At 50.1% G+C, this 16,969-nt stretch overlaps 6 protein-coding genes across 6 annotated transcripts; 2 read left to right on the top strand and 4 right to left on the bottom strand.

Annotated features, from left to right (window-relative positions):
- Window positions 1-110: 110 nt before the first annotated feature.
- On the top strand, window positions 111-3,347 carry N7446_004162 (uncharacterized protein; the record flags this gene model as incomplete). Its single annotated transcript, XM_058512911.1, has 1 exon — window positions 111-3,347. The coding sequence occupies one exon, from the start codon at window positions 111-113 to the stop codon at window positions 3,345-3,347; it is 3,237 nt and encodes a 1,078-aa protein (XP_058374240.1).
- A 338-nt stretch (window positions 3,348-3,685) lies between these two features.
- Window positions 3,686-6,259, bottom strand: N7446_004161 (uncharacterized protein; the record flags this gene model as incomplete). The annotated part of the gene is made up of 3 exons (XM_058512910.1): window positions 3,686-4,501; window positions 4,556-6,120; window positions 6,241-6,259. The coding sequence occupies 3 exons, from the start codon at window positions 6,257-6,259 to the stop codon at window positions 3,686-3,688; spliced, it is 2,400 nt and encodes a 799-aa protein (XP_058374239.1).
- Window positions 6,260-6,883: 624 nt separating this feature from the next.
- trm10 (tRNA (guanine(9)-N(1))-methyltransferase) lies at window positions 6,884-8,110 on the bottom strand (the record flags this gene model as incomplete). The annotated part of the gene is made up of 1 exon (XM_058512909.1): window positions 6,884-8,110. The coding sequence occupies one exon, from the start codon at window positions 8,108-8,110 to the stop codon at window positions 6,884-6,886; it is 1,227 nt and encodes a 408-aa protein (XP_058374238.1).
- A 184-nt stretch (window positions 8,111-8,294) lies between these two features.
- On the top strand, window positions 8,295-9,123 carry N7446_004159 (putative NADH-ubiquinone oxidoreductase subunit GRIM-19). Its single transcript, XM_058512908.1, has 4 exons — window positions 8,295-8,378; window positions 8,471-8,577; window positions 8,712-8,864; window positions 8,945-9,123. The coding sequence occupies exons 1-4, from the start codon at window positions 8,328-8,330 to the stop codon at window positions 8,991-8,993; spliced, it is 360 nt and encodes a 119-aa protein (XP_058374237.1). The 5' UTR covers window positions 8,295-8,327; the 3' UTR covers window positions 8,994-9,123.
- A 438-nt stretch (window positions 9,124-9,561) lies between these two features.
- Window positions 9,562-13,696, bottom strand: N7446_004158 (karyopherin MSN5; the record flags this gene model as incomplete). Its single annotated transcript, XM_058512907.1, has 9 exons — window positions 9,562-10,238; window positions 10,311-10,906; window positions 10,961-11,103; window positions 11,157-11,415; window positions 11,463-11,566; window positions 11,626-11,850; window positions 11,906-11,977; window positions 12,030-12,154; window positions 12,208-13,696. The coding sequence occupies 9 exons, from the start codon at window positions 13,694-13,696 to the stop codon at window positions 9,562-9,564; spliced, it is 3,690 nt and encodes a 1,229-aa protein (XP_058374236.1).
- Window positions 13,697-14,290: 594 nt separating this feature from the next.
- On the bottom strand, window positions 14,291-16,741 carry N7446_004157 (sterylglucosidase 1; the record flags this gene model as incomplete). The annotated part of the gene is made up of 4 exons (XM_058512906.1): window positions 14,291-14,911; window positions 14,966-15,287; window positions 15,338-16,269; window positions 16,319-16,741. The coding sequence occupies 4 exons, from the start codon at window positions 16,739-16,741 to the stop codon at window positions 14,291-14,293; spliced, it is 2,298 nt and encodes a 765-aa protein (XP_058374235.1).
- Window positions 16,742-16,969: the final 228 nt, after the last annotated feature.

Raw genomic sequence — 16,969 nt, 5'->3', positions numbered from 1 at the left:
TCACGCGCTGACACACCGTACAGGGAACTTGCCTTTTGGTACATAAGCTCTGGATTTCCCCAGCTATCCAGCAGCATAACACTTCCTTCTTTCTCCAAAAATCTTTAGTCATGGAGAAACACGACTTTTTGATCATCGTGGACGCAACAGGCTCCATGAGGGAGTACCTTCGCTCCCTCAACGATTCGCTACCACAGATCATTTCCATATCTGCACTAACAGGGTGCTTTTCACGGATCGGAGTCCTGGCCTTCCGCGACTACGATTACACTGGGGATCAACTTCTCCACTGGTCAGGGTGGCTGCATCAAAACTCAGACGAAGCCTCGCAAGAACCTCAGCCTGACCTAGTTACCTTCGCTAAGCGCCTCGAAGCACTGGGAAATAGTGACACTGATGAGGCCCACAAGACAGCTCTCGCTAAGGCTTATGAGCTCATGCGTCCAGATGCGAAAACACTTGTATTTCTTTACACTGATGCGCCTCCTCATCCCAACGTGGACGACACAGCTGGTACTCGCAATAGCTCTCTGGAAAAAGCCGCATTGGGCCCGACATCATTTTCAAACTATGGAAGTTCATTTCAAGATTGGGTATCTGCGGGCAAACTCCTTCGAGGCGGACAAAAGCCGGCCCAGGTCTTCACTATTCTCGACGGTTTCGTGAGAGGAGAGGAATCTGGCTGGCATACCTACCTATGCCACATGACCGGCGGTGCCTGTATTGTTTTGAACCGGTGGCAAGACCCCTCAAAATTGACAGTAGATCTACTTCTAGCGTGGATGGGGGTAGAAAAAGCTCTCTCTACAAGCTCAGCCATGGAAGAAGATATCCCTGCTAAGTTGTTGTGGTATCATTCCGTCGACGACATCGACGACATTCACAACGAGAAGGATGTAAGAGCAATGTCTTTCTTCTCGCAGACCCAGGAAAATACCTGTGGAAACAACATCAGGGCTACCGGCTTGACTGCCGACATCTTCAGGAGGCTAATTCCGAAGAAGACCATTCCTGTCCTAGATTTCGCAAAACGCTGGAACACAGATGCGCAATACAAAGATCTTGTCGTCAAGTGTTTGACGCAGATCATCAACGACAATGTCCAGGCAATGGCACTCAACCCTGTTTTCGGAACTCTGTGGAGAGCGGTGTGCAATGATAGGGACCATGGACATCGCGAAGAGCTCTTGATTGCGTTCAGCCGTAGCCTGGAAAAATTGACAGACAGCAGTCAACGGGAAAAGATGAAGAAATGGTTGGAAGAATCCTACGACTTCGCCCAAGACATCATGTCGGACATCAACGATGTCCCCGAGGAAGACAGGTATCCTTGCGTGCTTCTCGATCCAACTCTAAGCTTTGGGCGTACAAATACTGGCTCGAAAGATAGCCCCAGTTCTACCTCTGGCCTGACCCGCGCTGATCTTTTGGAAATTGGTCGATCTTGCAATGCCCATATTCTACGCCGCGTGGGAACTATCCTTACCCAGATGACTGTTGTGGAATCGGAGAAAGATCTGCCAGAGCATATCGCCAGCACTGGAAATGAACAGGTGGTAAGAATCCCGCTAGCGCTGGCAACACAGAAATACCAAAATCGGTTCTGGAAATATCTATTTCACCTCATCGTGCCCGGCACAAAGCTTTCTGCTCGTCCTGCTGCTCTTGTCGCCGCTCTCAGTCTTCGCATGGGGGTAAAGCCACTTGCAGAAATGGCAACGCGGGAACTTCTCGGCTTCAAAGACAAGTGGAATGACATTTCGACTCCTGAAAATTGGAATGTCGGATGTTTGACACTTCTCATCGATGCCGATGAAGCACACCACAGACAGCAAGTAGAGGTCCTGGACAAGAATGAAACAGTTATGAGCGAGTCCAGGCTCTTGAACCCCAACGACAGAGTATTATTTGAGCGTCTTATTGCCTTCAAGCTACTTGAAACGAACCTCAACACTCCACTCAATGCCCAAATAGCCTGGACCCCAGACAAGTCGATTGCACCCATCGGACCGCTGGTGACATGTCAGCTATGCAAGTTTCCTCGTTCTGTCACTATAATGGGTGAAGATAGCACATGTGGCCTCTGCATTAGTGTGCGGGATGAAGATACGAAGGCCCGCATAGATATAGGAGTTTCACACGATGTGACTTCCACTTCCAATGCAACTTGGGTTGAATGTAGGACAGTGTCCTGCAGGGCCCAGTACATCGTTTATGTCGTCGATGCACTGAAAGTCGGTCCAAAATGCCACTACTGTCGAAGCCAGACTCCAACTGCTGCCCCCACTGTAAAGTGCAGCCGTTGCCTGAACCACATGATCTGGCCCAAAGAATACAGATCTTCCTTATTCAATGAGTCGGAGTTCACTTGTCCCCATTGCACAGCAGGCCACGAGCCAACGACAGAAATCGAAGTAACCGCGAACCAACTGGAAGCCGAGAACACACTATCCTGGCTAGCACAGGACACAGAAAGACCAAATGAAAGGGCCTTCCAGAACACCTCCGTCTTCCAAACCATATCTACAATGGGCGCTGAAGGCTTCCTCTCGAGAATAACCCTCTTCCCAACCCAGGACACCAAGCTAACTTACAACGGCAAACCAATCCACAACTCCCCCGACCTAATAACAGCCCTCCAAAACCTCGTGGCAAAGCACAAAACAATCAAAACAGAATGTTCCCTCTGCTTCTCCTCTTTCAAAGCAGGAACCCTAACCCGAGCCTGCGGACGCCGCGGCTGCCACCAGCGGATCTGCACATCCTGTCTATCAGGCTGGTACGGCCTCAACTCCGCGGGGTGTATAATCAACACGGCGGCACTAGCCTGTCCCTTCTGCCGAAGACACCCTGCTCCCCAGCGACTAGCGAAGCATGGGATGGGTATCCAGGCGGTTAAGGATCTGACACTTGCCGTTCGGGATAAAGGGACGTTGATCTATGCGTGGTGTCGGGGATGTCATACAGCCAAGGAGCTTATGGAGCGGAGCTGTGCCCGTGGAGCGCCGCCTGAGCTTGGTAATTGGGCTTGTGAGGAGTGTCACGGGGGATGGGATAGGGCAAGGTTAGATGAGGAGAGGAGGGGGGCCGGGGCGACGGTTGAGGCGAAGATGGTTGACACTATTAAGCCTTGTCCGAAGTGTGGGACTATGACGCTGAGGATATCAGGTTGTGGGCATATCAAATGTTCAGTGGAGGGTTGTGGAGTTGACTGGTGCTACTTCTGTGGAAAGGAGTTTTCGGATGACGAGATTTACAAGCATATGAGTGAGGAGCATGGTGGCTTCTTTGGTGGGGAGTTCGAGATCGAGGATGAGTGGGATGAGGAGTGGGATGAAGCTAATTGAAGTATTGGCTCTAGAAGTTGCTAGTGTTGCTTTATTTCATTAAGTGAATTATTTGAACTATCTACTTATCTAAGCAAAACGAAATCTCAGTCTGATCTGGTCACCAGTTCTCGGTTTAAACTTGATGTTCCTAAGAATGGCATGCGAGACATAGGGAAGAAGAGCAACGGGGTTCTTGACCCAAGGAATTCATTAAGGGGAGAACCGAAAGTAGGGTTGATTCCGTAGAAGGAGAACAAAATCACAAGGAAAAGGTTAAACATAAAACATCATGGGGTATGGGTAGTGGTACAACAATAGAAAGAAATTCAGTAGCCCGTGAGATAAGAGGGTCAAGACTAGTAGGGGGAGTTGACAATGTCGTCTCTGCCAAGGTGACTGCCCCAGCCGCGTCCACGCTTAGGCGTAGCAGGGCCAGCAATGGACTCACGGGTAGGTTTCTGGAAGGTACGCTTGGCAACCATGTTGACCTCGTTTGGCAGGGCGACGATGACGTTCTTGTCGGAACCGAATCTGAAGTTGTCGGCCATGACATTCTCGCCATAGCGCTTGATGGTGTATGGATCCTTGCGGCCTGCAACAACCTTCTTCATGTTCCAAGTGATGATAAAGGGACCAGTGGCGGTGATGATGGATGTTTCAGTAGAGTCGATACCGGTATTGAAGCGGGCTGGGGTGAACGACAGAGGCTGCTTGGTTTCGTGCTGGAACTGGGCGACGTGTGCGGGCTGCAGACCCAGGCGGCGGGGCTGAGGCTTCGAATCCTTGGCGAAAGCACGCTCAAATCCGAGTTTGCCCTCATTCTTACCCTCCTTCTGCAATGAATCAATCAGAAGCAGGTAAGTGCGACAAGTTGCCAGCACCCAGCGTCCGTCGGCAGACACATCAAGACCAATGATGGGCTCGCCGAGAGCAGGAATGTGTGTCTTGGCGTTGATTCCAAGACGGTCGAACATGCGGATATCACCCTTGTTCGACGCAACAGCGAGGTAACCCTTCTCAGTTGTGGCCATAGCCGAGAAGTCGTTCTTGCTGGCGTATTGCTTCAGGTCGGAATCGACGAGCTTGTTACCCGAAAGACGAGGGTCGATTCGGTAGAGCGCATTCTTGGAGACACCAACGAATGGCTGAGCAGCAGTCATTTGGGCGAATTTCTAAGAGACTTATCAGTATACAATGCCATGGATTTGTGGGATGGTGGTACTCACGTTCTCGGGGGCGAATGTCTCCACGGCAATGTCATCATGAACCTTCCATTCGTCAACGATCTTGCCATACTCCAGATCCATCTTGTACAAAGAGTTGGGATCATCGCCATTCTGGAGAATCATGTTCTGGTCTTCGGCGTGAAGCATGACCTTCTTGGGACTGAAGAGACCACCCTTGGGGGTCTCAACCTTCGAAATGGTCGTGGAAAACTCGAGGTTGTTGTGAGGAGTGTGCTTGAAGACGCCGATCTTGGAACCGCGAACAACAAAAGACCGATCGTGCTTGTATCCAACCGCCAATTGGGAGTTCACGTTACCATCAGCATCGCGAGTCACCACATCTTCCTCCTCTTCGTCGCTATCATAATGTTCACTGCGTTGAGCATCATCCTTATCATTGTCTTCCTCTTCTTCGGCTTCTTCTTCTTCTTCTTCCGCCTCAGGTACAGCGTCGGCATCCTCCATGGTGAGATCCTGGAAAGCATCAAGCACATAGTCTCGGTCATTCTCTTTGACCTTGGTCCACTTCATTTCATTCAGCTGTTCCCAAAGCGCCTGCATCAACCCCTCCTGGAACCGTTCCTCCGAAGGTTGGTTCTTGAAACGCAATAGCCATGAGTAAGCCGAGCCATCTTCACTGTAGTGATTGAAGATGAAGGACAAATATTCAAAGTTGAATACAGGGTTAATGTCGGCCACAACGGCTTGTCCGAGCCATTCTTTGTCCTTGCCAGTGATCTGAAGCCAGTACTGCCAAGTCCCAACTTCCGAGACAGAGGCAACCACCTCAGACTCTTGCTGAACAAAGGTCCCGGTAGAGAAGTCAAACAAATGTAACTCGGCGGTTTCTTTGCAAAGAATCTCTTTGGACTCGGGGTGGGCTGCAGAAGGTGGGGCAGTGGTTGTCTCTTCCTCAAAGCTAGGGGCCTTCATTTGTCCCTTGGATTGGGCATATTCCACGTCCTTTGCCATAGCTGCAGCTGAATCCGCGGACGTCGGCACGTGTGACTTTGTGGTCGGGGAAGAAACCGGGCTTGCAGAAGGAATGGGCTTCTCTTCGCTGTACGAGAATTCCTGTAGCTCGTCTTCGGTGGCTTTCTGGGCGCTGCGGCGAAATTTACGCTCGTACTGGCACTGGAAAGCTGCAAGTTCGAAGGTGGCAACCTTATCAGATGGAACGGAAGGATCACAGATGAATTCAAAAAGGTCACCGGGGTCACCGCTCAGATCATCCCAAGCCAAAATCTTCTCTCCGCTGTCACGAAGCTCGGAGCGGAAATGCAGGCTCTGGTCGAGGAGGAAAACCTTCTCGTCCTTGTCTAGGCTGTCGCCGCCGCCTTGTTCACCGTCGTCGTCCGCAAGTTCTTCCTCGCCCTCCTCGTAGGCCCTCTGAATCACGAGCTGGTACTGGAAGTCCTGACCGGTACGTCGGATTGTTGCAACAGCGTCCTTGAAGATAAGCTCCGAATAACCCTTGGGCGACTGGGGGCGGACTAGGTACAGCTCGCCCTGGGGGATTTCAATGATGGATTCTTTCGAAGCGTCACCGAACAAAAACTTGCTCACTATTGAATTACAAATAACAAGAGATTAGCTAGTTATTCAAAATACCCCGTCAAATGAATGCGCGAATATGGAGGGGTTTAGAGGAGGGTTTGGAGGGGCATGAAAAGCGCGTTGCTTACCGTTGCGGAGCATAAACATGGTTGCGAGGGGCAGCTGCCAAACAACCGAAATATGTAAGAGGCAGGTGAGAGGGAAGCGAGGGAGATGAAAGAGAAAGAACACAAAGGAAAGAAAGAGATCCAAGACAAGATGCTCTTCTGCCTTTAGTGAGGTATAGAGGGAGCAAACACAAGTTCTTGAGATCACAATGAAATTCGCCTCCGTCATAGACGGTGGCGGTTCCTGGCTTATATAATCCAGGCGCCAAGGCACCAACGCTAAACTATTATAGACAATATAATCTATAGCATCGAGACCAGTTTCACACCACTGACTACACAGTATCTCTATTTGCTGTTTCTAATGAACGTAGATTCTCGGGCTCAGATCTGGAGTGAAGTAGCTCCTGATTGTCAGCACATTGGTAACAACATGTTTTCTTCAGCAGGGAAGTATTGGTGTGACTTTACTGGAGGCACATTCTAGACAAGACATCTGAAGTCGTGCTTCAGTCCCAGCTTTCTAGGCCTTAAATGGCTTGCTCATTCTGCCCGTACTCATTCCCTTAAGGAACATTGTAATCATTGAATGTGGGTTTGAATATGTACAACACCTTTCCCGAGATCGTATTTTATATTTTACGTCAGTTCATGGACTCCGTATCTACTTCTTCTCTTCGCCTTCATCCTCACTGGCTTCCTCCATGGCCTCAATCTGTTTCATCTGTTCTGCAGCATCTTCTTCATCATTTGCATTCTCAGCGTCCTCTTCAGCAGTAGCCTCAGTCACCTCTTCGCCGTTCTTCCCCTTCAATCTTCCACCCTTGCGTTGTGGGATGACCTTCATGAACGCCTCGCCCCAGTCTCGACACTCCAGCCACCTAAGCATAATCTCAACAACATGGTTGGTGGCCAGAACAGAGCGGTGAGACATTTCAATGTATTCGCCAATTGGCAACTTGGCTGTTTTGATGCCCTTCGCAACAGCCTGTTTGTAGCAGACGGCCTTGTGTCGGTTCTTATCAACCAGAGCGCCAATGATATATGTGCTGTACGGCTTCAGTTCAGTCAAGGTATTATCACTATCACTACTGAGATAGATGACCTCGCCGTCCTCAGGCTTCGCATCGGGTTGTTCAGCGAACGGACCGACAATGCTGCCTCCTCGCGGACCCGTCATCTGTGCCTTGGCGAGCTCGGCGGCATGTGTAAAGTCCTCAGGCATAAAACGAATGCGCTTCCAGTTCTTGTGGGCCCATAGCACGGTGTCGAATCGTTCTTTGAGTAGCTTGTCGAATGATGAGCACATCAAGTGTGCGTGGTATTGTGCACGGCTGTTATCGGAGTATGATCGTGTGAGTTGGGATGCGAGAGAAATGCGCTCCTTTGGCAGCATCAGATCGTCGTAACCGCAGTCCATCACGAATGTCAAGGGTATCAGCGTGGATTTGGTGTGCTTGGCTTTCGTAGATCGGAATGTCTCGCGTAGTTTTTCGACAGCTTCCTCGCCACCTGTCGCGCGTGCCTCATCGAACAGAGCTTGGCGGCGTTCTTTCTTTTGTGCAATTTTCTCTTTCCTTTGGTCTTTGCGCAGGTCGCGCTTTGCCAAATAATTTTCATGCCGGCGGAGCTTCTTCATTTGGTTCTTTGACAGCTTGGGAGGGGCACTATCGGCGCCCACCTTGAGTCCCTCCTTGGGTGAAGACTCATCGGAATTGGCGTATTTCCCAACAATAAACTCGGATAGATCGTTGGGTTCATTCTCAATCGCCGGCTTGGGCTCTTTGCCGGCCACCTCTGCAGCTCCAGTCATGGCAGGACCGACAGCCTGAGTCGAATCACCGTTGTGGCCGAGCTTTTGTAGTTTCCGAGGACGATCTTGATCTTCCATAGCGCGCAGGAAGTGCAAATCGCAAGTCAATCACAATCGAAAGGTGGGCTGTCAGTAGTAGATCGCGAAAAAAGGCAGCGCGGAACCCGCCAGCCAATGACGTGCACCACAGCCCTCATTACTGTTACCAGTCACGTGACGCTACCAATCCAACCTCAATTGTCACGGCGGCTTCAACGGACACCTCCAAGCCCTCCACCAGCTCATTCCCGCCACCATGCCTCAGGATATGCCCCCAACGGGGGGCTACGCTCAAGTCCAGTACAAGGTATGCGATCCAAACCCACTCCCAGGATCTCAATGGCCCAGCGCGCGCACAAGCAAACCAGGACTAATGAGATTCGTCTTCTCCCTCTATAGCGGAACCTCCCTGCCCGCGGCTTCAAGCCCGTCTACTACATGATTGGCATGCACATGATCATGGCCTACGGATTCTACAAGTACTTCCACGGTGCCCGTGAGCAGCGGTATGTTTCAGCCCCAAGTGCCGGCTCCTGCCCATGCTCCGATCGTGCCGAGAAATCGCAATTGGAACGAGGCTGTCCCCCCGACAGGAACCCGACCCCGTGAAACACATGACTGACTTGTTTTCGAATTGTAGTGAGCTCGCCCGTGAGAAAATGTGGTCTCGTCTGCACATCACTCCTCTCCTTCAGGCCGAGGAGGACCGCGACCAGGTCCGTCGTCACTTTGCCGACCAGGCTCGCGCCAACGAGCTCCTCGGCTCTGATGCCAAGGTCTACAACTCTGACCGGTATGTTGCTCCCATTGGAGTTCTACTGCGTGCTATGCAGCTGCTCGGATTCTTGCTAATATTGTTTTGCTTTTTTGCAGCTTTGTCCGCCCTACTTTCGCCTATACCCCCGCCAGTGTCACTCAATAGACTGTTTGACAATGTCATTGGTTTTTAGTGATCTCCAAGCTCCTTTCCCTCTATCTTCTTTTGACTCTGTATGATGCTGGTGTTTTGAAATGCTTGATTGGGTGACCCCTTACCTTTCATGGTATACGGACTGAACTAGGCCTCTTTAGTCGTGATAGACAAGCTTCATGGCAGTGAGGGTGAACCGTCTCTTTCGGGAAAACATTGTAGATATTACTTGCCTAGTGAAGGGTTTAGTTCAGTCTTTTGCAATATGTTGTTTTTTACTCGTTCAATTCTAAATCGCACTTCAGAATCCCCTGCAGTGTGAGCAAGTTGGAAATGGGGAAGGGAAATATAGATGAAGCGTGGCTGGATTTCTTTTTTCTATAATATTACTTTCTCAAAGCGCCACTGCTCGCTCACGATGGGGATATTTGGTAAGCACCGACGCAAATGAACAAATAAAAAGCAAATGATGGACAAGGGAAGGGCTGCTGGGCTTTGAGATTGTAAACCGGCTGCAAGGGTGTCTATTGGAACTGGATATTGTGGACGTCATCATATTTGAAAGCGAGTAATGTCGAGCTCACCCAAAGAGGTCAGCAACGCCACCAAGATCGGGACCATCATTGATATCGACACGGTGATTCTGCTGCTGAGTCTCCATCTCATTGGTCATGTATCTCTCTTGCAAGGCCGAACGAGCCTTACGGCGCTCCTCGCGGGAGCCCAAAATCTTGCCTTGTTCAGCGACACTGATACCACGCAGTGGCTCGAGAAGCTCAAGAATCAATGCACGCTGCTGACGTGGAGAAGTGCACCGGTGGAGCGTAGCTTCGGTGTGGGCAACCTTCTCTTCGGTGATTCCTGGCAAGCTCAAGAAAACGGCGCGAGGGGTCTCGCTGCAGAAGCCGTAGAGGACCCAGATGGATGCAATCAGTTGAGCAAGGTCTTTTTGCATGTCGACAAAGTAGGATTCATGTACAGATGTAATACAAGCCTTGAGAACCTCGGTACAAATGAACTCACGAATGGTTGCGGTAGTAGGTGTGTTGTTTGGGGGTGCAAAGTCTTGAAGAATGGATCGGATGACACGAGTAATGATACTGCAGCAACGAGTATCGCGCATGCGAAGAGCGTGGGTACAGAAGAGCATGACGGGCTCAAATATCTCAGGGGAAGAGAGTACAAAATGGCGAATGGAGTCAGAGAGCTCCGGGGTAGGCTGAGGTGCACTGGGGTCTGTTTCAGTCCCATCAGGATCTGATGGTTCATATTCGGTCAGTTTTGTGTGTACTGATGACTGCGAGCCTTGAAAAACGTGGGGTTTCCTACCGCCTCTTTGCGGATCGAATAGGCTGGCTACCATGATCACAGCAGAGTATGTTAACTGGCGCAGGACGCTTTCTGACTTCATCTCGGTGGTGAGATCTCCGTCCGAAATTCCGTCCCTGCGCTGTTCAATGATTTCCCATTCGGTGGTGACTTTGCGGTCGATGTTGGTGAATAGAGTAGAAAGCATCGGAGGCAAGAATTGACTGCGGAATCGCACGGGGCAATCATCGATCAGACAGCGTGAGATGTTCAGAAGAACAGAAAACTGATGAGAGGATAGATGTGGTGAGTCAACAAACAAGGCCTCGGCTAGAGGGCCAGGGAGTTCTGCGAATCCGTAGAAGTGCTCTCGCATCCTACTCATGCTGAACAGCATGGAGTAGCATGCTTCGCGGACCGCTCTAACTTTGCCTCGAACTGATGATGCAAATCCTTCCAATGTGGACTTGGATGAGGTGATTCGGGCATAGAACTCATCACGACTGCCGCTAGAGATACCAGCTTGCCAAAATCGGTCAGTCAGGATACGTTCCACAACTGGTTGCATGCCTTCGACCATATTCCAATTGACGGGATTGTGGAAAGCGTGAGCATGGCTAGATGTATAAAGTTAGCTTTGGAAACAGGGATTTAGCTGCACCTATAATTACCTGACGAGCTGAAGCAAAGTCGGAAGGATCAGAGGAATCAGTTCGTGCCACATCTCACAAGCAACCACATAAGCTTGAGCAGTTTTCTTCAGTCGGTCAGTTGAAACAGCAAGCATAGTCTTGGTGCCACGCAATGGCAACAACTAAGATAGCACGAGTCAGTCTGATCCAACATAGGAAGGGATCCGTCTCATACCTGGAACTTTCGGGTCATCTCCTCTTGGACGGCCTTTCCCTCGTTATCCAATTCGACCAATGACCAATCTTCCAATTTTTGTGCTTGTTTGGATTGCATGTATGGGCCAACATTCTCCAGACCAAGCATGTTACAAAATCCCGGAAATGATGAGCTGCTTTGACGGAATTGCTCGTCTTGCCATGCCTCCCTGATAGGTTGCAGGAAAGACGCAAGCCGGCTCTGACGCAAGTAACCATCGACATTGTTTGCACGTTGCCTAGAAAGTCAGCATGAAACATCTCTGGGCGGTGAAAAGATCCTTACATGATGATGAGCAAAATGGATGTAAGTTCCATCTGCAACTTATCATCCACGCGGTTGGCCAACGTGATTTCTCTGATCTTCGGCTCAAGCAAGTCATAGAATGACTGTAAGGAGCACTGTTAGAATGAATCCTGTACAGTTGAGGGTATAGATCCTAGCTTACAGCGAAGTAGTCGGAATAACGCATAGCTAAGCGGCGAAGCTCATGGCTTGCAAGTCCATGAAGTTCCTTGATTGCCTCTGAGTATAATGGATACTCAGGTCGATCTGGCAGACGGGTCAAAAGGATGTGCTCCAGGACCTTGAGGGCAAAGCCTGGATGACTGTCCAAAGCCTTTGAAGAAATATCGACAACCAATTTGATGACTTTCTGTTTCATCACCGGATCCTACAATGTAAACGTAAATACATGACGCGATTCCTTGTATTGCCGAGTCACATACCTCATAAGATCTCTGCATCATGCTTGATGCCCAGTTTTCCACGGCATGTTCCAATTCAATCCGCTGAGACTCCTGTTCATGGTATTAGCGGCTGGGTATAAGAAGCATAGTCACGTTGTCTTACATCATGTTGAGGCGCCTTTCCGTGGGCTGAAACCCACTTGTTGTAGCCCTTGATAACGGCCTCCACAACTGCGAATTGGGCATCGGCTCGCATGAGAGGAATAGAGGATTTGCTGAAAGTTTCCACTGCAAGATAAATGTTAGTCTCTGAGACGGTACCCTGGATGGAAAAATCTCACTGCTGAATGGTTGGACACCACTATACAAGTTGTCCAAATTACCATCCACACGGCCCAAAATTTCGCGCACTGCCTCTTGGGGTCTCTTCAAGGCAATCGTCTCAATAATCGAAGAACAATAGCGTCGGTAATTTCCAACAAATGCATGCCTCTCTGGTGTCGTGTCAATGTCCTCAACCAGGAACTGCACCGTGGGATCATCAGCATCGGTAGGAAGAGACTCCCAGCGGATCAGTCTTGAGGTACAAATGTTGAGAAACTGGGGTGTCTGCTCCTGCACAAATTCCATGTTGCTGATCTTGGAAATCAATAACAGCTTAGACCACAAATGGAGACAAGGTATGGACACTGTCAAGCTTTGATGCTGCATGATGTTGATCATGAATTGCAAGAACGGAGGAAGATTCAAACGGTTCATGGTATCTCTGAGGAATCTTTGGTCTTCCAAGCACCCAGCGACGTAAGAAACCATCTCGGAGAGCTTCTTGGAGATCAGGTATTTAGGCTCATCGACCTCGTCTGGGCCCACAACAGACCACTCATACAGTCTCTGTAAAACAACAAGATAGTCGGTTTCAAAGATGAGACAGATTAAGCCATGGGATTCCTCACAGCCGATATTGTTCCGTCCGTACAGCGCATGGAGCGCTTCAATGGCTCCCAAAAGCACTTGGTCATCTTGACAAGGTAAAGCTCGGAAAATGCTAGAGACGGCCCCAGAAGCGATAACAGCTTTGTAGATGGACCATGACAATGCAGATCTCAAAGTTGCCAGCGCTTTCACAGCCGCATCCCGGGCCTGTTCCGAACTCGACACATTTTGAACGCAATTGTCGAGGAACTCGCAGATCCGGACCAACCAGCCTTCCTCTCCACATCGCTGAACTGTAGGAGCGACTTTGTCCGAGGTGATTTGATCGACAATACCCGCAGGGGTGAAGATCTCAACGAGTGCCCGGTTGAGCTCACCACCCCGCAGCGACGACACAATGTCCTCACGGAAGAAGACGTCCTCAGACAGAGTCTCAAGAACGGAGAGTACCAGCTCCTTGTGCACAAGAGAAGCACCCCAGAACTGAACCAGCGCGGCATCCATGTCTATCCAATCCAGGCCCCAGCTCTTCTTAGCAGCCTCGGCCCACAGCTGGGGGATTTTGTTGCGGAAGTAGGCAGGGTCTTCGGGTCGGACGTGTTCGGCGAGTTGTAGGATCATCGATCGCAAGCTCGTAGCCTCGTCGGAGGTGGTGAAGGACATATGGCGAAGGACATGGTCCAGGAGGGTGAGGCCGAAGTACCGGACCACAGGCTCGTGTTCGGTGCGGGAGGCCAGCAGGAAGCCATTACGCGCGGCGGCGTCGGTCTCCTTCAGTGCTTCGACAAATTGCGAGGCCTCTTTCCGGAGTTCGTTTGACGACGTGGGGTTGTGAATGAGCTGCAGGGCACGGATGATGTCGGTCATGCCGCCCTCCGACAACTCCTCCGCAGCCATTTTGTTGACGCGCCGCGGAAGGTTTCGGTGAAGAAGAAGGTGTCAATACGTTTCAATCTCGTGTCACAGTCCAACACTCATGTTAAGGTCACAATGGATGGCCGTTCCTATGTTAGCAGTCGGACACCGCAACGGCCATCTAAACACGCCACTCGCTCTTTCCGGGAAGGGACCGGGTTGGAAGTTGGGGATGTCGGATCTTGTATGGATCGGTACTTTTGTAGTAATGCACGGGGGGTTGGTGGAGGCTAAATAGCAAGTGCAGGAAGTAATCGGGGGACTTGTCGGGTTGAGAATTTTCCCTGGTCAACAATGTCACACCGCTCACCTATGCTCCACGCGTTGTCTTTCCTTTCACGGTTCTTCGCGGTCATGAAATTTTTGAAGAAAGAATTGAAATTTAGATAAGCCTCATAAACATTTATTATGTTGTTTTGCCCCTCATTACGTTGTTTATCTTATCTACTATACGGAACGATATACGGGAGCTACTCTCCGAGAGCGAACAATTTAAGCAATCAAATTCCATATGGCACGCAAAGAGGCGAAGTATCAGATAGAAAAGCTCAATTCCAAAATAGCAACATCACATAATTACGCAGTCTCCCTTCTGGCATTGCTCCAGATAGGTAACATCTTCACCCGGGTTAGCGAACTCCCCGGCTTCCGCTTGATACCTTTAATCATGATATCTTGTTCCCCTTCTGCATGCCACCACCGGAGACGCTGGAGTTTGACTGATTGAATCTCTTGCACATCAATGTCCCACTTGCCACCACTCACGGTAACCGCAAGATTGGTCTCTGGGAAATGGAACTCGGGGAGATATATCTCCGTGGGAGCATGGGCTGTGGTAGGCCCCTTGGCTGTTAATGACATAGTGAACGTGCAATTCTTCAAGTCAAAGACATGAGCATCCAATCGTCCGCTCACGTAGGTTGGACTAGGGCGGAGGTAGGCCTCTGCGGCTCGATAACCTTTAACTTCCCGTACGGAAGGCTGAGACACGTCGCTGGTGATTGAAGGTGTTGCTAGAGCGCCTTTCAAATTACGAGGCCCGACCTCCCGATCTTCTCCATTGTTATGGCTTTCAGAGTAGGCTGGAGAATGGGGATCGAGAGACCGAGAAGTGGTTCCTGCGGGCAATTCCAAGTCGTCGCGGGAAAAGATAGAGAGATCCTCCCCGTTCCATTGATCACCCCATTCATGGTCATTCTATATTGTGTGAGCGTCATGCATCTTCGTTCAACCGGGGCCGAGATACGTTACCTGTGTGACGTATACCCACAAAGTAAAACCGTTAGAGGCACTGCCCTCGAGCGCAAAATGATTTGCATCCATGGCACTGCTCTGGCTACTGTAGTCACCAGTTTTGTATGCATATTTGTCGTCCATATCATAGGGAATTCCGATTTCTGTGAATACCAGTGGATGGATACCCATGTAATTCAGACTTTCATCGCGGAGGAACTTCAGCTGGTCACGGAGACAGTTTCGGATGGCTGTCTCGCCAATCTTAACTGCAAAGGCCGGGGTATAATATTTGCCTCGAAGTACGCCAATGACATCCACATTGTAAAGCCGGTTCCTGCTACAGTCAGTGAAACTGATATGTTGTTCAATCAATTGGCAAGCTCTCACCAATGTTTTGTCAGAAGAGTTAGTCCATCATAGTAATGGACGGCGTGGACCATGTTAGGGTCGTCGTCAGCAGTGCCCTTCACATCAGGCGGCACCTCCATAACAGGCGGTTGGCAAAACATGATCGCGTCAGACCAGATACCTCGAATGGCATTCTTGTAGTTCCGATAATGATTCAGGAAGTATGAGTTCGTAAACTTCTCATAATCAAGGTGTTCACCAGTCTGAGGGTTCTTTGAGAAATAGTCCTTCTGCAAGAGTGTGTCGGTTGATGGGTCCCAAACTCCATGTTGAGCCCAGATACATTGCCCGAGTTTCCATCCCGGGTCTCGTTGCCAGCCATATTTGCTATCATTGTGGTCAGCTGGTAACCAGGCAATTTCACCTGCCGGGTCCACGAGTTCTGTGCCAGTCTTATGTGGACCGAAGCCTCCAAAGGCCCATGTTGCCTGCTCACACGCACGACCTGAGCCGGTGAGGATTGCCTGGAATGGTGTTGGTGATGTTCCCAGCTGAAGTTGCTGCTCGGCTGGGATGACTGAAATGTCCTGCACTCCAATAATACCGCGATGAGGTTCATTCAGGCTTTCCCATCCGATGATCACCTCACCCTCAAGATCACCCGCTTCATGAATTTTTTGGGCCAAGTATGCGCATGCATGAATAAAATGACTTTGTAGATAATCTTGAATATTCATTCCATCAATGATGGCTTTGGGCGCAAAGTCTCGGCCTGCCCAAAACAAGGTGAACATGGTCTGGCAAACCAATCGAGTGTAATTTGTGCTCCAAATCATCTTTGGAAACTCTGCTGGAACATCGTAGGTGTTTTGGACTAACGCCGCTTCTGTGGCTTTGAAAGCCTTAGGATTTAGTCCTGCAGCATAGAGCGTCCACATCGGTGCTCCAGACCCTCCTGAGAAACGAGACCACTAAAAGATTTCAGTATAAATGCGTGCCTTTTCAGACATTACAACTTACTACATCCTGATGAGGGTCCATAAAGACAAAGAACTCATATTCTTTGGCTATGCGCAGCACCTCAATAGTGAAAGCAACCCACTCTTGGTCGTAAATGCCCGGTCCAGCATGCTCAATAGCCTCCCAGGTAAAGATGTATCTTATAGTATTGTAGCCCCATTTCCGCAGTCTCTTGAAGTGGACGTGGGCATCTTCCAGTGGGAATGGACGTCCGACAAATGAGACATCGTCCGCGTCAAAGAACTTGTCAGAGATGTATGTAGGAATGTCGGGTGTTTTGGGATATTTGGCATCACCCGCAACGTTTATTCCTCTCAGGGTAATTTCTCGGTTCTGAGTGTCTCGGAAAGTCTGGCCATCGACACGGAGGCTTAGGGGTGCCATGTTCGTTTCGGGGTGAGTTTTAGGCAGCGATATCGACATGTGTCGACGAGTCAGGATAGATGGTAAAGAGGAGGACCTCTCAAGACCGCGGCTCCCAACGCTAGCACCCTAAAAATCTCACGGAGACTTTGACTCTGTCGTTGCCCTTGATTTCCCCCGACAGCTTAGCTTTCCCCAGAAGCCTGATAGCAGCGCAATAGCTCTCTGCCACGACCACGGGTGCCGATCAGCTGCCCGAGATATTCAGAGCAATACCACTGCGTTTCA

The sequence above is a fragment of the Penicillium canescens genome (assembly GCF_028828765.1).
Source record: "Penicillium canescens strain IBT 15451 chromosome Unknown utg000003l_segment0_segment0, whole genome shotgun sequence".
Lineage (NCBI taxonomy): Eukaryota > Fungi > Ascomycota > Eurotiomycetes > Eurotiales > Aspergillaceae > Penicillium > Penicillium canescens.
The sequence above is the reverse complement of the archived record's forward strand: the minus strand, read 5'-3'. Positions and strand labels throughout refer to the sequence as shown.